This window comes from Pocillopora damicornis, chromosome 14 (assembly GCF_964200805.1).
Source record: "Pocillopora damicornis chromosome 14, jaPocDami1.2, whole genome shotgun sequence".
Lineage (NCBI taxonomy): Eukaryota > Metazoa > Cnidaria > Anthozoa > Scleractinia > Pocilloporidae > Pocillopora > Pocillopora damicornis.
Window position 1 is genome coordinate 5,992,501 of NC_142683.1, and position 25,000 is coordinate 6,017,500.

General features: G+C 36.8%; 2 protein-coding genes and 1 pseudogene across 11 annotated transcripts in view; 2 read left to right on the forward strand and 1 right to left on the reverse strand.

The window, feature by feature from the left end:
• The first annotated feature begins 1,523 nt into the window (after window positions 1-1,523).
• On the forward strand, window positions 1,524-20,696 carry LOC149034171 (uncharacterized). Of its 8 annotated transcripts, XR_016182737.1 has the most exons (8): window positions 3,625-3,755; window positions 5,621-5,727; window positions 7,235-7,335; window positions 13,034-13,203; window positions 14,522-14,628; window positions 16,154-16,433; window positions 19,804-19,916; window positions 20,389-20,696. XR_016182737.1 is itself a non-coding variant. In XM_089193135.1 (6 exons), the coding sequence occupies exons 2-6, from the start codon at window positions 5,629-5,631 to the stop codon at window positions 16,343-16,345; spliced, it is 669 nt and encodes a 222-aa protein (XP_089049261.1). In that variant the 5' UTR covers window positions 1,823-2,028; window positions 5,621-5,628; the 3' UTR covers window positions 16,346-17,170. The 8 variants fall into 8 exon arrangements, 5 of the variants coding, with proteins under 5 accessions (XP_089049261.1, XP_089049263.1, XP_089049259.1 ...); XR_016182738.1 differs by lacking the exons at window positions 3,625-3,755; window positions 19,804-19,916; window positions 20,389-20,696 and adding exons at window positions 1,524-1,644; window positions 18,000-19,318; XR_016182736.1 differs by lacking the exons at window positions 19,804-19,916; window positions 20,389-20,696 and adding an exon at window positions 18,000-19,318.
• LOC149034172 (uncharacterized) lies at window positions 8,231-12,673 on the reverse strand. Of its 2 annotated transcripts, XM_089193143.1 has the most exons (4): window positions 10,970-12,672; window positions 10,015-10,118; window positions 9,644-9,750; window positions 8,231-9,081 (listed from the first exon to the last, which is right to left on the reverse strand). In XM_089193143.1, exons 2-4 carry the CDS (start codon window positions 10,019-10,021, stop codon window positions 8,662-8,664), a joined length of 534 nt encoding a protein of 177 aa, XP_089049269.1. In that variant the 5' UTR covers window positions 10,022-10,118; window positions 10,970-12,672; the 3' UTR covers window positions 8,231-8,661. The 2 variants fall into 2 exon arrangements, with proteins under 2 accessions (XP_089049269.1, XP_089049268.1); XM_089193142.1 differs by having other exon boundaries at window positions 10,015-12,673.
• A 2,466-nt stretch (window positions 20,697-23,162) lies between the features above and the next one.
• Window positions 23,163-25,000, forward strand: part of LOC149034173 (uncharacterized) — a 5,888-nt pseudogene continuing 4,050 nt past the window's right edge. The window contains exons 1-5 of the transcript XR_016182942.1: window positions 23,163-23,600; window positions 23,704-23,970; window positions 24,144-24,207; window positions 24,385-24,507; window positions 24,871-25,000. The exon at window positions 24,871-25,000 is cut by the window's right edge and continues 288 nt beyond it. The product of XR_016182942.1 is annotated as an uncharacterized LOC149034173 (transcript). The remainder of the gene's footprint in view (window positions 23,601-23,703; window positions 23,971-24,143; window positions 24,208-24,384; window positions 24,508-24,870) is intronic.

The following is a 25,000-nucleotide window of genomic DNA, read 5'->3' on the forward strand; positions in this document are numbered from 1 at the left end:
GCTGAACAAAGGGTTGTCGAAGCAGTACTGGAACTCCCTCCCTGACCACTTTAGAAAGACTGTAGATTTTAGTAAATTTAAGCGGAAACTGTTAGTGTACGGTTTCTGTTAATATTACATTAATATTACATTATATTATTATATTAATGATTATTATATTATTATATTAATGATTATTATATTATTATATTATGAATTTTTTTACTCTTTTTAGCCTTGTTCTTGCTGTAACTTTTAAAATTAGTAATTAGGATCGGAGATACTATCATTAAAAAGAACTAGAGGTTGTCTGATGATTGGAGAAGGTAGTATTGCAGAAGATTTGTCCCAAAACAGAAAACCTGACACATACCACATATTTATGAGTATTTTGTTCCACGAGAGAGAGAGAGAGAGAGGAGAGAGAGAGAGAGAGAGAGAGAGAGAGAGAGAGAGAGAGAGAGAGAGAGAGAGAGAGAGAGAGAGAGAGAGAGAGAGAGAGGATTCAAGAGTACGATATATAATTGACACTCAACCAATAATTAAATGGTAACAAATAATCATATATATATAACAATAATAATAATAGCTAATTATAGGGGCTAGCTCAAAAACGTCACTGTTCTTCTATCAATCTATCATCTAGGTTTCAATAGTAACTATGCTCCATTTCTTATTTCATTGCAATTCCATTTTCATAAGACTTTTGTTTCATACAACGAGGCATTCCGCTTTGAAAGATATTCTGCCATTCCGTCATTCCACCGTTCTATCATTCAGCCGAATAGGGTCACCTGTCAAACTCAAGGTATCGTATTTCAGACTTTGCACGCCATTAGGCATTAATCGCTAATTTATCTTAAAATTTTCTGCGATGTTTGTATAAAACCAATTTCTTTGTGAGGAAAATTCTTGGTTTCAATTAAGTGCCTGACACGCCACTGTGAAATTATTTGAGATGTTTATCATCTTTGGTAGTGTCACGGCGAGAACTGAAAAAAGTCAGATCTTTGGATCTGGGCATAACTTGCTAATTCAAACGGAAGAATGTTCTCTAATGCGACGATCACACCTTTTAGGAATTTTTCTGCCTCAAAAATGAATGGAATTAATTTACTCCATCATCGACAAACAACTGATTTGACATTGCTTCCATCACGAGTTATCATTGATAACAGAAAGGATATCAAGAACCTGAATTTCCGTAGACGAAAAGTGCACCATTTCCAAGCTGTGTTAAATGATAAAAAGCTAGAATGAAATCTACAAGATAACCTGACGGTCCTTAAGGCTTCAGTCACGATTTTTTTCAAAATAATTATTCAACTGGGGTTCTCAAGTAATACATATTGTTGAGAAAATCTTAAGGAAAATCACGTACACTTGGGAAATAACGAAATATGAATTTTGATAAATTATGTTCTTTAAAAAGAACTTCTGGATGACTCTCGCGTGAATCAAGCGTTAACCGTTTTCATTTGTTTACAACGGATTTCTAAATGCGAGTGATTTTGTGATCTGATTACAGGAGATGATGTCAAAGGGTTAACGGTTGGAAATGAGATAAAAGAGCGTTCATGGCAAAGTAAATTATCACGCACCTTGCATCAGGCGTTTGCCGGACAAAACTGAAAGTGTACTCGGATGAAAGAAAACCATAAATAGGTAATGTTATTGTATGATATTTAACTGATGATGGCGTGAAAGCGTTTTGGTTCAATGAAGAGATTTCATTCATAGAAAAGTTCATCTTTTCATTTGCTTGTTTGTTTTGTTAATATTCAATTTATACCAACTTCCTCGTTCCACACTAGTTCACTGTTTCATTGATTACAATTAACAATTAACGCAAGCCTGAGGTCCATTACATACTTTAAACAAACTTCCGTGTAAATACTTACATTTGTGTTACAGTTTGCCTTTGTGCCATTTGATTCCTTCAGATAGTCTTTCTCTCCCGCTTTCACTATTCACTGTTCATGTTCGGCGTTCATCCAAAGTTAATTTCTAAAGTTTGATTTCAAGCCACCGGCGTGTAGAGACTGATATGTAAGTTGTATTCGCTTGTTTTGTTGTTTATCTCGTTTCGAGCAAGCTCTTTCGCCTTTATTTTGTATATATATTTTGTGTTTTCTGTAGCTCTTGGTTCATTTATTAGTTCCTTTATTATGTTAGATTCATTTACGCTGTTAAGTCGCCATGTGTTTAATTGAATATAATCGATTATATAAGTCCCTTTTTTAATTCGCTTACAGTTTACGGGATTGATTAAAGCTGTCTCTGTAACGTATCCCCTGGTTTGGTTGGCATTTTCCCCGGTCGCGATTTTCTTGGCACTTCATTCAGTCTAGATGTTTGTTTGCCGAAATATTCCGCCACGAAGACGAGAATATGTTCATTTGATTTTTCTACGATTTAGCATTCTGGCACGTTTTATCATTTGCCACCAAGAACGACAAAGTAAATAGAAAGGTTTCTTTTTTATAACCAAGTTCTTCTTGAAATTATTACTAACAGTAAACACGAAGTAGACACTAGTCCACAAATAGCAATAGTTAACCTGGGTACGTAGTGTTTACATTTCCCTTATTCATGGCACGCTTGAATAGATCATTTGAGTTAACGCCAACAGTTACTAGTCACATTACATGTTTTGTCTTTCATCGACACAGAAAATCAATCAAGCATTCTGTAGATGGAAACAACAAACTATTCCTCAACCCTTTTGATCTCAACTTATCAAATATCGCATATGTAAAATAATGCTAAGAAAGGTATGATCATAATTAGATCCAAGACAGCTCGTAAATTCGGAAAAGTCTTCTCTCAAGAGAAATATACAATTCTGTTCCACTACATTTTCTGCGATAAGACGATTTATACAAAGCGCTTTGAGGTTCTTAAATAGTGCACTGAGGTTTTGCCACATTGCAAGTTCGCCCCTCGCCATTAGAGGAAATCGTACGTTTTCTTACAAACAGAGACGTTTTTGAGTCGATGAGTGTTTCATATCTGTTTATTTGCTTAAATAGGACTTTTGGCATAAGCACGCACAATGAGTTTTTGTGTGAAATCTAAGGTTTATTTGCATTGTTTGTTTCTTATACTCAGCCACAGAATGAACTGAATGAAGCTGGATCATAAACGCTTTATTTTTTTATCAGGTCGCGGATCTCGCGTGCCTAAGGATTCAGTAATTCTGTGCTTAAGATTTTAAGAGTGTTAAAATCTTAGGCACAGGAAAGTGAAGTGCAAATATATTGATACTTGATTGGAGCGACATTAATCTGATAAGGAAGCTTGGCAGCTCTCCTGAACACGCAACATGACAATAACTATCAAAATGCTCATATCTGATGGAAAAATATTTGCTTTCATACAGTTATTTTCCCGTTCTTGCTCAACTGCGATAGAAGGCCCCCACACAGAGTAGAGAATTTTTCCGAATGACCGGATGGTATTTTTGATGAATGAATACTATTGCGTGTGGCACATAAAATAAACATAAACTTCTGCCAGCCTTAAAAGCCATAACGTTGATTCTTAAACTGGATTGATTTTTTACATCTGTTGTGATGTTTTCAAAGTTTGCAAAGTGTATCAAATATCAATCTTAAGTTAATTAATGCCAATAAACAAACAAGGGAAAGACGAGTTGCAGCGTGGTTGTCCTAATCATTTTTCACTCTTCGCTGTTGTCTCAAGTGTCTCACTCCTGCAGCCAAAGCAATTAAAGTTACAAGACTTGCAAAGTCACAACTTCACCTCTACGGACGGTACAGTATCCTTGAAGTATTTAAAGCTTCAAGTTGGTCTGTTTTCATTTTTCAGTGACGCCATAAGTGAAACAATAGTTGCATGAATACCGCAAGTATTTCTGGATGTTTCTGGATATCTAAGGCCAGACGTCAAACATTAAACTGCTTAGCTTTACTTTTTGGAGGGACCCATAAATCTAAGTGGATATTAATAAAGGGGTGGGATGTCGACGCTTCCGAACTGAATCGTATTAAACCTTTGGTCAGGCAGGACATGGTTCATTGAGTTCTACTCCCGAAGAGCACGTTCAATGTACCTTTTCACTATCGAGCGACTTCAAAATCTAGAGCTAAGCTGAACCCACTCGGCATCCATTATATTTAAAACTATATGACTACAGACTTCCTTGTTTAAACCTCTTGACCTCGGATGGAAGCCTATCCTGTGACAGCCAAGCAAATTGCTTGTCCTGTTGTGCTTATTATAAAAAAGCTTATAAAGACTCTACAGTGCTGTGCATGTGGACTATGTAATACGCGCAAAAAAAAACAAAACAAAACAAAACAAAATAGTGAAAACGGAAGAGTAAAACTTGTAAGTCGTGGAAACATGATTACGGACAAAATGACGGAATCCTTCGGCAATGGAAATAAAATCAAAAGCGCATACCTGTAAGCAAAGCTAAGTGCACGTTTTAAGGATAGATAAACTTTCCATTTTGGACAACATGAGTTAAAAAATATTTCAAATTCGTGGTCAGACGGAACACCAAAAAAAAAAAACAAATCTGAGATCCTTGGTAAGGAACTCTAGAACTCTACTTTCAAGACTTCATTGGATCAGGAAGAAACGCACAATTTAAGACTTAATGACCAAAGGTAATAAAGGCTACGAAAGCGCCAAAACTACGCTAAGCAAAAGCGAAAAGCACGAAAAAACACAATTACATAATAACTTGAAATCCTGGCAGCTACAAAGGTTGTTGTTGTTGCTGCATGACATAGGCGACCCGATTCGGGTATGCTTGTTATCTGTGCTCGTTTTTTCTAAGACTACGGCAAGTCTTTTCAACAATTCGTCTTACAACTGCATAAGCAATATCGCGTCCCTAAGTTTCAAGGTATTCGAAGACTCGACTTACACTAATGGTAAACTAATGACGTAGATGCACAAAGAAATATCTGACATATTTCTGCCTTCTGTTAGCCAAGCAGATTTTTAGGGTTGGACTTTTCTCCAGTTGGTCAGTTCAGCCGAGCTGTTCGATATTTTTCGTTTCCCTTCCATGCCTCTTCGTTCTAAACCTTCCGTCACATATTACGAAATTCGCCGTCATTATCAGATGGTATAAGAGAGAGTTAAGGTCGCAGGGTTAATTAACAGGTGAAAAAATGAATAAAAAAATAGCTTTTGCAGCAAATAAAACTGTACATTTTACATTGGACGTTTGTGTTCGGATGAAAGGAAACCTCAAATAGGTAAAGTTATTGTGTAATATTCACTCATTATGGCGTAAAATGTGTTTAGGTCCCAATCAGATGAATTTCTCTCTAGACTAATTTAAATTATCTTTGTTTTTTGTTTGTTCTGCAAGGCGAAGTAAAACCTAGACGCATCAAGTTCCAGAAATGCCCTTCTAAGTACCCTTCTTTAAAAGATGAAAAAGTGTTTTCTTTTTAATCAGAGGTTTCGGCGTTTAAGAACGATCAGTATTTTTTCGTCGTTTCCTAATCTCATTAGAAGAACAACTATCACACTGATAAAATAGTATATGGAATACTTCATTCATTTTGTTTTTATTTATTATTATTATTATTTTTTAATGTTTAGTAATATATTCATTTAACTATATTTTTACTGTAGATAAATCTAATGTTTATAGATATAAAGATGGATTCACAAACAGCTGATGCCGTCGAAATGCTTGAACACGAAACAAAGGGAACTTCTATCTCTGAAGGGGATGTTTCTTCAAAAAAAACAAAGAGGGTAAGAAAGTCTTAGATGAATATCAGATCAAAACAGCACGAAACTTAGTTCATGAACAATTGCCACCTCCTGACATCCATTTTAAAATAGAAAAATTAAATCCCCCAGACACTGGGTTTTATTCAGAACTAGGGTCGTCTTGTCTGGTGTGCGTCTCTCTTTCTCATTTATCTATAAACTATAATTATAATGATGATTATAAACAATTATTTACCGAAGTGGAAGGTAGAATTGTTGAATAGTTACCTGGACGCATCGCGGCACAGTAATAGTAATACTCATAGTATTATTAATGCTAATTAACCTTTATCATCTCTATTTATAAGCATTATTCATTAGCATTATTCATAAGCTAGATTCATTAGCATTATTCGTTAGCATTATTTATTATTAATGAATAACGAATACTGAATAATGATTTGATAATGGACAATGTTTCATCACGTCAAGGTCTGGACAAAACTGGCGCTGGCCCGGAATAGAATGGATCAGATTTTGAAGTTGTTCATTATTTTCGCTGAATATTAAAAAAAACCTTTCAGTTCACATTTCCTACTTAAAATTTATATTTCCTGAATCATATCATCTTATTTAATTACAGCTTAAAATCGCTTAACCTATTCTAATTGTCTCTGAAAGAAAATCTCCAAAAGTTAATGAAAAGTTCCATTTAGTTCCAATTTAAGACAAAACGCAAAGAAACAAATTTAACTTCCATTTTCTCTTTTTATGTTTAATGACACACCCCACTCCCCTGGAAACTTTTCTAGGGGAGCCCAGATGGACACTGGTTGATAGCCCTGTCCCTGTAGAGCCTACTGATACCCACATCCCGCAGCAGCATTCCTGATCAGTTTTACTAGTTTTGGCTGCATTCTAGGAACTTCCCTGAGACCTTTGTATTTCTCTCCTGAATATAGCAGTATCCAGGCCTGTGATCCACTAGTTCCTCGAAAAAGGGCTGCCATTTCCCACCTTGATGCAATTGTATCAAAGAATTATTCATTTAATACAACGGATGATGAAAGGAGGACTAGGGAAAAGTAGGAACACAACGGGAAATGAGCCACTTGCCGACTAAGATTGTCTGTGATAAATGTAGCTAAACTGCCGGTGAATTATAATAGTTAATAATTGGTATTAATCTTCAAGTTCATAACAAGCTATCCCCCGGCATATTCTTCTGATATTTTTTCGTTGATTCTTCCGAGTAAATGAAGAAACTGTGAAATAAAAGGAAAGCTGTATCTTCCTATCTTATGCAGAAATACTTAAATTTAAATAATCTCAGCCAAGATTCGATTTGGAGAGCAGTATGCTAATCTTTGAGCCAATGTGTTACTCAAAAAAGGGTAAGCAATGAAATTGAAGGCAAATCAAATTTTAGACTTAATCAAGATATCTTGAGACTGTTACAATGGACTGATACAACCGTGTAACATTTCCCGGTTAAAAAGAAGAGAGGAATTCAGTTTACTTGCTCATTGAATCTCGTCTACTTTTGTAGGGTCGGAAACGGAAGCTGCTTTTGGTTGCAACGGTGTGGGCACTGCTCGTTAGCCACGCCGCTCTAGTTTGTGGTGTGGTTGCACTTTCCTCGAGGAATGGGTAAGGTTTAAAAAATCTTCCTAATTCAAACCTAATATTTAGTCAGTTAGTGGATCGTTTGTCTCCTACTCATTGATAATTGTAAAGGTACTAAACCAACAGCAACCTTTATGTAAGTTTTTTTTCAGAATGGAGGCATAACTTTGTATTTTAAATTTAAATTTTCAGGAAAAGAAATATAATAGGATCTTAGAAAAAAACAAAGCAAAACAAAAAAAAAATAAAAATACTTCTAACTCTTATTTTAGAAGCGAAGCGCGCGGTACTAAATTGTCCTCCTTAGGTTCTCATGAAAACGTTAGTTATGATTGCGCTACCGTATTACTCAGTTATTACAACTCAGATAAGACCTTACGTACCACTTCAATTAGGAATCTCTTCACATGAACACTATAGCCATAGATATCATTTCTAGAAGAATTGACGGCAATACATATATATATATATGTGTGTGTGTGTGTGTGTGTGTGTGTGTGTGTGTGTGTGTGTGTGTGTCACATGGAGAAAAGATATATTTAGGTGTCCTTAAACATGGATTAATCCTGTCTTAAACTCAGGTTTAATAAGTTTAAGTTGATGTTTAAGTCACTTATACTTAGATTTAAGTTGGACTTAAACCTGGCTTATACTATCTTAAGGCTAAAACTTAATGCAGGTTTAAGTGCACATTAAATGTGTCCAAAACATTCCTGTATGTTTAAGTACTGTTTAATTGAAGTAAACAGAGCTCAAACATTTAATGTTGTCAAAGTACCATTTAATGCAAATTAATCTGCTCAAAATTTGTTGCTTATTTTAGTTTTGAATCAAATTTGTGAAATCAGTGAAATATTATTGTTTTGTTGTTTCATTACTAAACTGCCACCCACCAGGTCGCATATCACACTAAACAATATATGTTTCAAGTTTCTTTTATTTTAAATTCACTGGTACACATTCTTAAAGCTACTGCCTATTTGTAATTAACCCTTTAACTCCCAGGAGTGATTAACAAGTAACTTCTCCCTAAAATATCTTGAACTTATCCAGCAAAGAGATAATGAGAATTCTCAAACTTATCAGGTATAGGTCTTTGTCTTGATATCACACCAGATTCTCATAACTAAGTTACAGGGAAATATGTAGCAGCTAGCGAGGATAGTTACCAATCAGATCTTGGGAGTTAAGGGTTAAAATGTCACACATACCTAGCTTATTTATGCTTGACAGGAACAAATTTTCCACATCATAAGTCAATAAATTTAACAATACTTGGAAGAAACTATCCCTGTGATCTAGATGACAATAATTTGTTCTAACAAAACAATTACTTCAGTTTGCCATTAACTACATGATAAATAAATGAATAAAAAGTATAAAAAGTGTTAAGTATTTTTTCAAACACGACTCTTTGTTTATCTGCCTGACAGCCCAAAGTGGGCCAGCAGGTGCAGGCCTCTCCGACATGCCACCAACACTCCTTGGCTTAGCCATTGCCCTGGCATGGGGGGTCAAATTATTTTTGTAGGTTCTGTCTAGCCTGGCTTTTGCATTTGTCAAGCTTGTTCTTTCCCATGATAGCTTCTTGGTTACATATCTTGCCAGTTTCTTTTCTCTTTCACCAGTAATGAAATCTTCTTGCTCCTCATAATCTGATTCTTCGCTACTCATATAATCAATGTAAAGGATTTCACTATAGTACTGTTTTTCTTTTGGTGTCATAGAAGCTTGTAGCATCTCATAGGATGACTGACGCCTTTCCAGTTTCTAATGGAACAAAAAGCAACAATTCAATCATTATTTAGTTAATAACCAGACCAAATTATATCTATGAAACATATAATTTATTCTCAAATAGAAATACTTTTCTAACTCAAAATGATATCCCACAAAAGATATAAAATATGAAAATAACAATCAGCAATAAATAGAACTCCCAGAAAAAAATTCATGCTACAAAACAGTACTAAATTAAAGCAAACCCATATTATTTGGTTAACTACCAGCAAGGTTGACTTTCCTAATTAATGTGTATTTGTACACCAGTTGTAAACATACCAGTCCTACTTACAGTGTATGACAAATTTGTGCATGGCTTTGTTTCACTTTTTTTTGCTGTATATTATCCCACATTGTATTGTGTTTTCAAACTATTATTATTTTGGTACAATGCCATGCACAAATTTGCCAGAGTATTAAACAACACTTGTTGTCGAACTGAATTGAAACGTTTGATTCAGAAGCCATGCTTCAGCCACACTATCTTGAAAATTTATTCTTGAATATAGGTTTAGCATGGCAAAAGCAAGACAACTTAGCTAGTCCTTACATTTAGCAAACGCCTGCTCCTTTTGCACTTTTCTTTATGCTCTTCATTTTTCCCTTTTATCCTCTGCTCTCTTTCTTTAGTTGTTTTGAAGTACCGATAAAACTGAGCTGTTTAGTTAAAAACAATAATTATTATCGCTGCATGATATCCTAAAATTACAATACAATGACAAGTCTATGTGTATATGTAACATCAGCTTATGGATATATATTAATTAAAAGAATTAATGCTGGTAATATTGTGTTTTCCCTCTCAGTTTTTAAGTTTTCTGTCCAACATATTTCAGAAAATTTGTTTGATTTTGCACAAGGTAAATGCTTCTTGTTCTAACTTGCACACAACATTAAAACTTGATTCCTGTAATGTAATACCTTCCATTTGTAAGTCAGTCCATAGGCAGCTTTCTCCTCCATGCTCTTTTTTCAGTACTTCTTTCACTTTTGTAAAAATACTCTGGTTTCTCTCTGACTGTGGACTGTAATAAAAATGAGAATGTTATTTTTGTTTTAAACAATAGCCAGAGGCAGTTATAATAATATTATTATTATTATTCAGCCAAAAAAGGAAATAATAATTCAAGTAAAGCAGTTATACAAGAGGGACACTTTTCTAATCACTGCTGGTACAGTGCAGAAGCTACATGCTTTTTACACCTTCAAACTGACATTAGGATTTCTGGTTCTTGGAGGGAAAAGATTTCTCAAAACAAAAATTTGCATGTATTAATCTATCAGCAACATAATAGTTGAAATAACAGATTCTAAAAGTTTACCACCTCCTACTCCCAATTTGAATATTTTACACTGGCCCCAGACTCTTAACACTGGCCTCAAAACAGATAACTAACAGTCCCTTAGAAGAAGCTGGTCAGAGAGAGATTTAGTTCTTGGTGGTAAAGTTTTAATTCTAATATCTTGCATGCCATCTCTCTTAGTGCCTTGCTATTTAATATGGAAGAACATCATATGTCAAAAGTCAATTCAAACCACAAACTTGTTTATTTCTTTAATCAGGGTCAGCAGGGTTTTTGGGTAAACCGTACACAGTGGAATTTTAAACTGGGTAAACAGTATTTTTGCTAAATGCTTGCAAAATAGGCACAAGAATTCAGCACAAGGATGTTCCAACTTTGTGATAAGCACTAGAACCAACATCTACACATATTGTGCTTTAAGTTAACACAGAACACGCGTGATGGCGGAATGGCGGTGTCTTTGAAGACACGTTTTATGCTTCTGATACACCGCAACTGAAACTCTCAAACACAACTTAACGGTACTAAAGTTGAAAAAATTTATATCCTTAAAGTAATTAAAGAATATTTACCCTTAAGTCATTTGGAATCACAACATTTGATTCTCTGCGAGAGCTTTTAGAACGTTTGTTGCCTTTCTTCTTTGCCTGCCCTTCCAGACTCGCAAGTTGGTTCTTCAGCTTTGCATTTTCTTGCTGAAGGACTGCATTTGTATCTTCTAGTTTCTTTTGCCCTTCGAGAATCGAATCAATCCTTCTACTCATTCTTTCCATAAGAACAAGCTGTCTCTCTTGAACTGGATCGTTTGCAGCCATCATCCTATCGAGGAAGAATCCAAACACGTGCCCGCAACGAAACGAAACTCGACCGAGTGAACGAACGACAGTGAAAGATCAAATATCCCGCGATTATAGTTTTGGACATTTGATTGGCGTTCATACGGTATTTGTCATGCGCATAAGGATCTCGGCCTCACTCTGGGGACGAGACATACCGCGTCCTCGATACAAACGCGCGCTTTTCAACGTTCAGTTAGAGATGTCTGGTGACGTTTGCAGTTCAGAGCTGTTCACTTCATGCTCAGAAACCCCGGTTTCCTTGTTCAGCAAAACCAATGCTTGGGAAGTTTTAATACCCTTTGTGTGTGGGACGCAAATAACTTTGAACCTAGAGCATCAAGCTACTTTTTGCCTATTTATAGGATACACAGTCTTTTTGCTAGAGCTTATTTAACTCTTGACAATGTAAAACTCATGGCAGTTTGCCCTATTCCACGCCGTGCCATTATTTTACCAGCCAGTTATTAACATCAATCTACATTCACATGTCGTTGTTGTTTTTAATATATTTAACAATAAATATTATTCCCCTTAGTGGTGGTGGATATTTAATGAGCTGTGAAGTATATACCAAACCAGTGAGATAAAAGAATTATAAATTTATATCTCAGAACACTGCAAAAAAAAGTTTTTCACACTTCAGCTTAAGCTGGGAAGTGGATAGCACATGCATGTACTATCCTGAGTTTGAGTAGCCAATCAGAGCATGCAAAAAACACTGTCCACTGGTTTGGTATATACTAAAATTATATGGTTTTGAAGAAATGTACCTTATTTGCTCAGGTTAGTCAAATTCCCTGTGCAACCACCTTCCTTTAGTGAAACAGTTTCCAACACAAGAAATCAAGTCTCTTGATCACAATCAACAAACAAAGTTTCATTACCCAAAGAATTGAAAAAGCAATAAAATCAGTAGCGTGAAATATTGTGGCTTTACTAAATACATAATATTAATATTAATCTATGATTAATTCATTGAAGGTTGCTGGAGGCTGCTCTCGTATGGTTTCTGGTTCTGGTGAGAGATTATGTCAATAAAGTAGACTTGGTGTACACCAAAAGATTTGATATGTTTTTAAGGTCCTTAAACACGGCATAAATATTATGATAAATTTAATGTTGTATTTAAGGCTCCTTTAACTAGACCTTAAATCTCCCCAATAGGTTTAACGTTAGATTTAAGGTGGTAAAAGTAACCCTAAATCCTTCAAAGGATTTAAGTACGGTTAAAATGACTTAAACATAGCTTAAATCTCAATGTCGATTTAATTTGCATTTAAGAATGCTTAAACCTCGCCTAAACAAAGGTACATTTTTAAGTCATGTTTAAGTTTAGTAAACATGGCTTAAATTTGTCTTTGGGTTTAATAGTTGTTTAATTTTACTTAAATGACACTAAAATTTGGCATTTTACCCAGTGTGTGTGTGTGTGTGTGTGTGTATGTATGTATGTATATATATATATATTTTTTTTTTTCTTTTTATTATTATTATTTTTGTAACTGAACTCCTCATTTTAACTCAGAATCCCCACCGGGCCCCCTTACTGATTGAGCAAGAGAGGCTTCTAACCTGACTTTTAAATTTAACTAACTCCTCATTCTAACTCAGAATCCCCACCGGGCCTCCTTACTGATTAAGCAAGAGAGGCCTCTAACCGGACTTTTAAATTTAAGCTTATCAAACAATTAACATAGTATGAATTCTCACCTTTTCAAATCTTATATAAACCAGCATCGCGAGGGTGATGATTATTTACTGTTTCCTTAGAGGATGAAATATTTATATCTCGGACAGGGGACCGACACCGACACCGCCACCGCAACCGCCAATGAGCATCTATGAAAAGCCTCATTTAGTGAAGATCGGAACGGAATATCAACTATGGAACCTTGGGCAAAGTGGTCTCGTTGTGTTGAATGATGATGGTACCGTAGATTGCAAAGGGATTTTTGGGGCCGCTGGGAGTACGTAGATTGATCTGTTTTTTACTAGCGCAACTATGAACTGCCCATATCTAATTTAATGTTTGTGAGTATCATCTTTGAAAGAGCTGTCGGGGTTTAAGTAAGGTGCCAGTCAGCTTACAAATGCTTAAACTGAGACCACTTTACCAATTGATATTCTCGATGCAATAGATGGGAACAAGTGTGTTTGCTCCTCCTGTTGGCCATGTTCATTGGATTGGACACCATCGATTGCAAACTTTTCGGATAGATCGTGAAATCGCTTTAAATTTAGAGGAGGTGATGATTGATGGTAAGGAGTGAGTCTGTAGTGAACTCAGTGATGATACCTAAGTTTACTTTGCTTGAGGCCCAAGAAAGTCGCCCAAAAGCTTCCTCGGCACGCATATCAGCATGTGCACGTCATGCAGAATCAAAGGAAGAGCTGAGCCACTTATTCTGAGAGGAGCCATCTTTATATTCCTCACATTTTTTCATTTTTCTTCCAGTTTCATTGAGGGTGAATTGTAAAGGGAAAGTGACAGCTTGTCCATTTAGATAAACCATTTAGTGTAATTCGAGGAAATCAAACAGAACAGCAGGAAATATAGGTGTGCTTTGGCCGAGAAACGATTCAGTTTGTTCCTCTACCTCGACGTTTCTGCGGTCTAAAAAATTTCCCATCTGATTAACGGGTTCTCCAAAAACAAATTAAACGCAAATCTAATTACTGCGCGCGTTCTTTAAGAAAGAAAAACCAAAACAAAACAAATGTATGACAAAAACAAATGCTACAGATCCGGCAGTTTATAAATCTGTGCAGTGGTCATTGACGCCTCAGATATCTGATATCAGTTAAGAATTGTTGAAAGAAAAGCGAGATATTGATACGAATATTTAAACAAGCCATACAATAGTTAACTGGCTGACGAGTCGAGTCTAGAGGTTACATGATGTTTCTAGTTTGAATGGCTTCAGATTTTATCATCCGGATTAACGTTACCTCACCATTCTTGACGCTGAAGAAAATCCTGATAAGATTTCACTCGCTTCCCCTTTTTCTTGTTCATTCTCAGCATAACGATAGCTACTCGACTCGACTCTTTCTTCCATCTTAGTTTGTAGTTGATGTGCCAGCATAGTAATTTCGTTCGATACGTTCTCGTCTCTTCGTGCGTTCCTTTTTACTTACTTATTTATTTACTTTATTAAGAGTTATTGCCAGAATTTATAAGCATGGAGCTACGCTTTGTGCGCGCTGCTAGCTCTGCATTAACTTGTCTCCGTCGCTGTGTTTTTTAAATATATGTAATTTTAGTCTCTTTTCTTTGAATCGTAGTTATGTCTTATGATAACACATCTGCTGCTTGCATAGACTGCATTGCCCTTGGCGTGAACAATTTATTACTGGTAGGAGATGCAGCAAGCAGAACTATCACAGCAAAGGTAAGAAATGGATATTTACTTACTTATTCGCCCACTCAAACGGCACTCATTCTTCACAAACCAATTCTTAATCCACACTTAATCCATATTATGTGTTAGGTGTAGAACGAACCTATCCTCTACGGCGGGTAGAATTAGATCTCGAGATGAAGAATGTGATTATTTGGTTTACTTTCCAACGTAAAAATGAATGAATGCCAATCGGCAAGGCGAGTTGGATTTTCTAACCATAACGGTTATAGTAACCCATGATTTAAAAAAAAGAAGCTGGATAATAGCAAAGAAGAGGTATAAATGAACCTTGTGTCCAATAGGGAAAACCTTACTTATTAAATTCAATTAGGGTGAGTGGGCACTGTGTGGTTGTTACAGAAGAAGAGATATGTTACTTTTCATCTACCCGAAAAAAATATAATCTTAGTGTGAATTGTTTAGCTCGGTTCAGGAGAAAGGGGCGTCTCCAGGTTTATCTTGGTTTAGTCATCATTGAAACTGTGATTTACATTCATCGATTTTCAATATGGCGAGCAGATGTGTTACTCGTTATCTTCTGCAAAATTTGGAAATAAGATTTAGACAATATGATACAATTTTTTATGTAGTTTGAATTAGGATAAGAAAAGCAGGAGCTATATATTACAAATAAAAATATACTACCAAGTGGCTGATTCGTCGGTTGAGAATTTTTGGTTGGTTTTTCCCTTTTCCCGGAGCTCTCGGGGCGATTCGGAAATATCCTGATCCTAAAAAAAAAATTAACGCTATATTACGCATGTTTCTTGTTAATGGTTCGTCTCATTGTTCCCTTTAAAGTCTACAGTTGCCCACTTCGATTTCACGTAAGAAAAAGGTTGCGCAAGACCTTAAATCGTTCATAATTTCTGTACACAGTTCTCACGGTTGGCTCTCTCTCCCAGCGCTCGAAGATAATGAAGTCTTTCTTGATTCTTATTAAGGGAAATCTTTTTGTTATATAATAAATCCCTTATTGACCAAGCTTGCTCAGTCAAGACGGCTTGATATTACCCTTGCTGTTACTCTTTTCTGCGTTTTTTATGGACCTCGAATCCGTCCATATAAAAGCAACATCCGCCCATTCTCTACCCATATTGACCTCATCCCTCGTCAATAACGCATGTGCATTATCATTCTCTTTGTTGGCTACTAATGACGTCCCTTCGCTAAACTGAGCACGCCTTATTTAGCCAAGCGAAGCGCGTATTATATTGCTCCGTGGCGTGACATTGGCAGTGATGAGCTACAAATACTAGAAAAAGATGGAGTGATCCCTTTCTACCTGGTGCAGCAATTTTGATACTGCACTTTCAGTCCGTGTTTTAGCCTGTGTCTATATTGCAGCACCGTGGTATTTCTTGCGGGTCTCGTTGCCGTAATATGGCATAGTAGTGAAATAATAATAATAATAATAATAATAATAATAATAATAATAATAATGCGCGCTTATTAAGGATAGTGGATGATTGTTTTTAAGTCAAAATTATCTTCTTCACCTTCAATTTGAAAGAATATAGATAACATTGATGGAAACGATGAATCTTTTGAGCCTGATTACTTCTGGAGCTTCACGATGTTCAAGCACCATAATAGTGGCCTCTACATGGGATGCGATAACTCTAGAAACGCAAAATTGTTTGAAGGTCAGCCAGTTGAGTATCCAGACCCTCAAATTCTTTTTGTCCTAACCAAAGTTGACTAACTTCAAAAGACAACTGATGAAGAATCATGGCGCTTCATGTTTTTTCACTGCGAAGTCAGCTTTTATGCAGCTATTACCTTTTGCGAAGGTATTTAAATTTCAATATTATAACTAGTAAACAGATGTCTTGCATAAATATATGTCCGACATTAACTTTGATCGTATCAATAGCCATAAGTTGAACAGGCCAAAGGTTTACTCTGGCCTTTATGGTATACTCATTGTTATCATGGAATTGATATGATCAGTAGGATACGCAAGTATACATAGAAGAGCTTCAGCTCTAAAATCTAGTTGAGCCTGCACTCATCGTCCTTAATTATCATTATTTATCACTAAGGGGGGGAGGGGGGGGAAAGATGGCAGGGTTGAGGATTTGGTTGTGTCACAATAGAATTTGTCTGACCCTCCCTTGAGGCTTTATAGTCCTTCAAAGATAGTATGCCCTCTATCTTTTGTTATAGACGGCTGACCTCCCCCCTCCGGTGATAAATAATAACTTAATAATGATAAAAATAAAAGAGAGAGGCCGTTGTGAATAAAATGTTTCTTCGACCCACATACTAAGTATGCTGGTGGGAAAAGAGCACTGAAGGTCCCTTGCTTATGGTTGCATACTTAACCAAACGGATCACGGTTCTATCGTTAGCCTGTTCAGAATAAAACCTCTGGATACAAAATGCTGAACAGACGTACGTTTACACCTAATAAATAAGCTAGACGACCAATCTCCATGTTTTTCTAACTTTAAATTGAATTAAAGGTCATGCTTAGCCGTCGAAGATGAGTTTTTCAATAAAGTTTATACTACACTGTGTGAAAGAATACCTCCATCCTTGTTAACTGATCAAGAGAATTTGAAAATGATTTTAAAGTAAGTCTCGGAAAAACTATGAACGTGCGCGCCCTGTTGTCTCAAATTTGGCCGAGTTAACTGTTGTTTTGTTTTGTTTTAGTTTTTGTTATGAAAATGTACAACCGATGTCTAGATTCTTGGTAAAATTTTGTCTTGGTTTTGATTAATTGTTAACAGGACTTGGTGTCGTCCAATTCTGTCCATAATCATACTCAACTGAGATAAAAAAAAATCGGACTCGCGCTTCGCGGTCGTCCGATTTTGTTAATCTCTTGTATGATTACAGACCAAATTGGATTCCACTTAGTCTTATTACCATTATTTATTAGTATGTAGCCGGACGATAACAATGGGAAAATTTTCAGTTCCATATTGTGATTAGTTTTTGCTTTCGCTTTCTGCTATTTTGTTTGTTTTTTGTTTTTTTGTTTTTTTGCCAATTGCATAATTTCAAACGCACTTCGATAAAGTATACTCAAAAAAATTCATTTTTCGAACTACTTTTCAAAATTAATGCGGCATCCAAGCCTTGACGCGATTAATCAAAAACTGCGTCATATTCCGGAGACACGAGTAATTGAGAAGGGGCCCATCTTAATAACCGCTCACTTTCCCCCTGCGTCTTTGTTTTCACACTGCTTGTTTTGGCAACCGTCAATCCAGTGAAACGAGCTTTGGACTGGTCACCCGACATTTTCTTTTCGCTTCAGCTTGTCTTGCAACAAGTTAGCAAGCGTCAAGGTAAGAAAGGTATTGGAATATTACATTATTAAACTAATATTCATTATTAATCTTCAGTGCTGACTGACAAGTCTGAAAGACGGATTCGATGACGAGTATCACAGACAACCAGATTGAGAAAATCGAGGGTCATTGGTTTCCCATCCTCATCGATTTGTGCAAGGGATTTACTTAACAAATAATGAAGCCTTGACTGTGCTCTGTTTTGTTATAAAGCACACAGGAAGCGGCTAGAGCACGAAAGAAGTGTAGGGAGAAACACGAGACGTAGTCCCCACTTCTTGAGTGCTCTAGCCGCTTCCTAAGTGCTTTGTAACAGAACAGAGCACAGTCAAGGCATCTCTATTTGTTTTATAATAAAGAATCCGTTAAATTCCCCATGCATTACTTTCAATTTTCAAAACAAACTTTATTTCCAAAGCGAACAACAGTGTCGTCAGCATGCTCTATAGTCTCAAGCACGCCACAATAAGCCAATCAGAATCCCTGTTGGAATAGTTCAAATAATCTTATTGGCTGTACAAGACTAAAGCTGTCAAAAGTGTCAAACCATCAAAGTTCACATTCTCCAATAGTTTACAAACTAAAATAGTTCGGCAGGTCGAATTTAATACTTTTGCCTGAAGTTTTTAAGTCTCTTATACAGAATCTTGAAGTGAAATGTTGAGTGAACTTCAGCCGAATTATGGCTCATAAAATCACGCGAGTTTTTTCACATGACATGGCAGAAAACAAACTGTTCAAGGCGAGTGTTTTTTGAATGAACGACGGCCGAATCCACCGGAACATGAAGATCGCTCGGGATGGCAGCACGGTAAAACTCGGCTGCAGTGACTGATGTGACTTTCCACTCAACGCATCGGAAAGGATATGAGGCTTTCTGAGGCTTGCTTTACTATGACGATCGGAGATCGTCACGATGAGCGAGCCGCGATGGACTTCAGCATGATCATATTCGCTCAGACACCGTCATGATTAGAATGAATTTTAACAGTTTTGCCAGTTTGGTTATATTTATATTTTCATTTATATTTCCTCGAATTGTCCCAATAAAAAGCAGCGGAAGGCCCGCAGAGATTTTTACGTATTTAAAACCTAGAATATTATAACCAGTTAGGTGGGTAGTTTCAGTTCCAGAATCGGTGTACTTTTAGAGAAATTCAGATAAACGTTTTCCCTGTTTTACCCGATCACAGAAAATGACCGAAACTGTACCGAGATGAAAAATCTATTGGTGTGTTCACATTAACTCTCAGGGAAAATTGAATGAATCAAAGTGAAGACGAATGATGTCACTATGTATGGTAGAAGTGAAAATTTGTTATGTTGTATTCAACTTGAGATAGAGAAATAAACATTTCACTCTTTTTTTGCGACGTTTTTGTATGAAATTGAGACCCCAGGCCTCGAACAAGCAGTCGTTGTTACCATGGCAACAAGAGTGCTGCGACCTTCAAAAAGGGCGTTTTTGTGCATCCCCCCTGAGTGCCTAACTGCATGCAAAATTTGAAGGGGGGTTGAAAATTTTCATTGCCCAAGATGTTTGATTCTTACAGAAACTTGTTCTTAAATGGCTTCAAATCTTATTATCCGAAATAACGTCACCTTCCCATCCTTGACGCTGAAGAAAATCCGGATAAGATTTCAGTCGCTTCCCCTTTTTCTCGTCCATTCTCAGCATAATACGTTCTCGTCTCTTCGTGCGTTCCTTTTTATTTATTTATTTATTTATTTTATCAAGAGTTATTACCAGGTTTTATGAATACAGAGCTACGCTTTGTGCGCGCTGTTACTTCAACTTGTCTCCGTCGATGTGTTTTTTAAATAAATTTAATTTTGGTTTCTTTTGTTTGAATTGTAGTTACTTTCACGTCTTATTATGACACATCATTTGCTTGCTTGAACTGTAAGGCCCTTGGCTTCGAAAATTTCCGACTGGTAGGATATGGAGCAAACAAAAATATCACAGCACAGGTAAAAAATGGATATTTCCTTACTTATTCGCTCTCTCAAACAGCACTCATTCTTCACAAACCAATTACGTGATCACCTAATCCATATTATGAGTGAGGTGAAGAAGGAGTGAGGTTGGTCCTAAAAAAACGCTATATCACGCTTGCTTTCATTATTTCTATTATCTGTTGAGCAGCATTGACCTGTCAGAAATAAATAATTTTCAGAGTCCTACCTCAACCCCATTCGCCGAAATTCGACCAGGGCAGCCATTTACATTGCACATTAAGCTATAGCTCTACCCTGCACCGCTGATGAAAGATATTATGTAGACTTTGTCGACATGCTTTTAATTGGACAGCGTAAAAGGACGATAAAAGGGACAGTTGCCACGTTATGCCTGTGTAAGTGGACAGAACGCATCAAGTGCGCGCGCTGTTGTCTCAAATTTGGCCGAGTTAACAGTTGTTTTTTTTTTTTAATTTTTTTTCAGGCCTATTAGTGCACATTACCGCGAGGATTACTTTCATTCAAGTTTTTTTGTTTTTGCTTTTTCTTATGAACATGTGCAACCGATGTCTAGATTCTTTCTAAAATGTTGTCCTAGTTTTTATTTAATTGTTGACAGGACTTGGTGTCGTCCAATTCTGTCTTTAATCATACTCGAGATCAACAAATCGGACTCCCGCTTCGCGCTCGTCTGATTTTGTTAATCTCTTGTATGATTACAGACCGACTCCACTTAGTCCTATTACCGTTATTTATGAGCATGTAGCCTGACGATAACAGTGAATTTTTTTTTATTTGTTTATGCTTTTGTTTTTTGTTTTGTTTTGTTTTGTCTTTTCACCAATAGTACAATTTTAACCGACTTCAGATAGAGCGTATGCTCAAAAAAATTTATTGGTCTAGTTACTTTCCAAAGTAAATGCGGCATCTAAGCCTTGACGCGATTAATCAAAACTGCGTCATATTCCGGAGAAACACTCGTTAATGAGATAGGGCACATCCTAACAACCCCTCACCTTTCCCCCTGGGTCTTGGTTTTCATGCTGCTCGTTTTGGCAACCGTTAATCAAGTAAAAATGAGCTTTGGACGGAAGGAAAGGCGATGTTGGTCACCTGTCAAATACACGACTTTCATAATGGCGGACATCGCGAGAGTCCTGGATCGAGTTGCATGAAAACGAGGTCAAAAAGGCCAAACTATCGCGTCGCGTCCCTCTTCGTTTGTTATGGCGAGTACTTCAGAGATTAAATTTTGGCCTATATGTTGAGGAGACGCGGTGAAGCGAGTGCATGATTACATACGACCCTGGTTTCTGGGCTGAACTAGGGCAGGAACTGCTTTCTTATTACTTTGAACATTTTATTAATTTTGCTTAAGCAAAGCTTTTGAATTGAAATTGCCTGGCAAATAACAACAGTGATTGTGAAGTCTTGTGAACAGCTACATCTGATTGACCCTGTCATCTACAGTTTTCCTGCATAAGCTATTTTGTTATGACATCTCTGTTTTTTTTTTCAACGGAATTGGTAATACCATGCTTCTACATTCAAATATTCTTAATGGTCGTGAATTTACTTGTTGACTGGGAATTAATACCTTAGATGAATAAATTCTTACTGTTTTGTAGCTTTAATTTGTTGTGGGTTGAAATTTTTCCAGCCAGTTTGATTTTTAATCTCCTTTGTTTCAAAGTATGCTAAAGAATACAAAGGAAAATTAAAACTAAACTGGTTTAAACATTTTGCACCAAAGATAATTCAAACACAACATAGACAACATGGTCTTTACAGACAGAAAGGAAGTCACTCAATTATGATGTAAACCTTATGATAAATAGTCAGAACAGAGGGGAAAATTTTGTCTTTATCTTAACGCCTACTGATTTGTAGCCCCTTACAATCTAGGGAGAGAAGAGATTTGTAGGCAATTTACGGGTTAAGTAATTCATTCATGCCTCACATGAATGTGATATTCTCACTGATATTATGTTAGGTTGTGCATTACAACAGAATGCACACACTGCCCACATCTGGTTTACAATTCCCATTTGATGTAGTGGAACAACTCTGTCCCAGATGTGAAAATTCTTAATCTTGTTAAAGGCAGGTTCAACATGTATCTGTAAACTTGCAGTTTCCTGTGTTTTTACCACATCTTCTACAGCTATCTGAGAAGATGCTCCAAGAAAGGGTGGCAAATTTAAACTGACTCCCAAAGGCAACAAATCCTAAGATATGAATCCTTATCTGCCATAATGGAGTCATTAAATGGTAGATTTAAGAATCCACTCCATCTCACAATTTCCCGATTGGAGATAGAACCTGTATACAGTTGAATTCTGAATGTCACTGCTCCACTGGGAGAAATACCAACCAAACCTTTCAAAGTTGTGTGATTTTTGTAAGCAGTGAAAAGTTCTCAATTCAACTGCAAGCTGGCATTTGACCACTAACCTCAGTATGGTCAACTATGACTCTAGTAGATTTGTACCTTCCCTTAAAAGATTCGGGCATTGTATCAATTACTTTTCTGCTGGGCCAAATGTTTATTTGTCCAAACTTAAAAAACATAAAATTGACCCATGTGACAAATATTCTTCTTACTGTGGATGCTGATAAATTAAATAATTGAGCTAGATGGTCCTCTGGGAATCCTTGCCTTAGGGAAGGTACATTTTTTTCTTGGGGGGGGGGGGGCTGGGGAATTTTGGTATTTTTTCCAAAAGAAAGTGTTGGCCCTCCCTCATGTTTTGATTAAAAAACTCCTGACCCCCCCCCCCTCCCACTTTTAGGTGACTAACAAAAGTGTCACCCTCCCCTCACTACCACATGGTATGCTCCATGCCCTAGAAACCTCAGAACATTTTTCGACATTTTGCTTGTAAACGCAAAATGTTTGACTATGAATAAATCTCGATATTGAATATGTGCGCGCTGAAACAAGAAAATGCGCAGTAAGATTTTGACTTCAATTGTGCAGGAAAAACAGACAAACATTCCGCTAGCCTCTGACTCAAATCCAGAGTCTGACAGTGACAGTGACAGCGACAGGGTAGTACCGTACCTTCCCTTAGTCTACACATGACTATAAAAAATTCATCAAGGGGCCTTAAAGATCTAGCTCTCCCCTTTTTAGTTAGTAGTCAGCCCTCACTGTAATCAGACTCAGTGATGTTGTCAGTTTTTGACCGCCAGTAGGAAATGATAAAGATACTCAAAAACAGCCATTTAGGTGATTTCCTTGTTTTGCACTGCGCAACCTCTTCTGCGCATAACATATAACATTAATTGCGACATCCAAGATGGCAGCCGTTCTTCCCACTAGCGTGAAAAGAACAGACAAGGGCCGCTTTTGCAGAGCGAAAGCTTTTATTCGTAATAAGAATGCCGCAAATCGGCTGATAGCTTCCTGGTCTGCTCTCAAAAAACAAGAAAATGAAAAAAGTGTGCGTGATCTGGAAGTCTGCAGTGGATTTCCACTTCGCGGCCGTCGAGTTGTAGAATTAAATGTCCTCGCTGAGGCTTTGGACGGGGGCTGTGAAGCCTGTGGGGCAGCTCTACGGCTCTCCAACTGCATAAAAGAAGCAGTGTCTGGGCTAGGATCACTACTATACATATGCTGTTCAAATTCCGAGTGTGGAGAGACAAATATCTGTGGAACAAATAAGACCCACGTAAACACGAAACTCGCTGCAGGTTTGTGTACATTTAATGTTGCTAAAAATATTGTTTTCCACAATTAAAGCATCCATTTAACATGTAGCCAATTTTTTAATGAGTTGAATCGACATATTTATAGGGATGCTACACGCAGGCATAGGTCCTACCCACGTAAACGAGTTGTTGTCATCTATCAACGTACCATCACTTGGAGAGTCCACGCTGAAGGCTCGCGAGAGGGAAGTAGGGCCCCAAATTGAAAAGTTGGCAAAGGAATCATGTCTGGAAAGTTCAGAAAGCGGAAGAAACCTGTGGAAAGAGGATAATGAAAAGGAAAATGTGGCGATAGGAGCGTCATTTGACATGGGATGGCAAAAAAGGGGAAAAGCCCACAACAGCCTGACAGGTACACTTCAAATTCTACATATGAAAGAATTTGAAAAGGGTGCATTTGGGTATGCATTTTCATAGAAAGCTGTTATTTTTTTCTGTGGATTGTTCTTTAGCTACCTGACAGTTTTGGTGTCGGCCAATGGTCAAAGTTAATTAAATAAAATATATCCGTATTTTCACCATTAGGTGTTGGCTCCATGGTTGGCCTAAAAACTGGCAAGGTGATTTGCTATGTTTCAAGGTCAAAAAGGTAATGTATATACATATATTTTGACTACTAGTACCTTGTTGTAAACAACAAGAGCAATGTTTTTTTTTTTAATTTGACCACAAAAAGTACAGAATCATTCAACATATTACAGCACCCATATTTGCCTCCTCTTGAAAGTGTTACCCAGGACCCTTACCCATAATGTTTTTTGTAAAGATGTGCAACATGTGAAACTGTCAGCAGACAATCAAAAAAGCCTCGCATACACGACTGCAGGCTCAACTGGGAAGGCTCATCAAAAGCTATGGAAGCTGATGTTTGTGTTGATCTAGTCAAAAGGTAATTACTAACCAGGTATGTAATGATAAAAATAAAATAATAATTATAATAATAGTTGTTAATATGTTGAATTCACAGTGTTATTGCTCCAAAAAGGGCCTTGTGGAATCTGTTCTCTTGGTGTTACAGTAATGACACTTGAACCATGAACAGTGGAGAGTCTTACAGTACCTCGCACCCTTGGTAATAATGGCTGAAAATTTGACAAGAAAGCAAACATAAAAATGCACCTATATTTTTTAATATGGGTATGTTAAAAATGCAGAAAAGAAAATACTTTAAGATAATGCCTAAGTGTAGTTTGAATGCCCTTGCTTTTTATGTCACAAAATGTTATTTTTGTGGTTTTACTCTGCTTAACAGTTGTGGAGAAAAAAATGCAGTTGTATCTGTTCTTGTTGGGGATGATGATTCATCCACCATAAGCAAAGTGAGGAAAAATGTTGAGCACGAGGTTGAAAAATGGTCAGATGTAGTCCATACTAAAAGATCC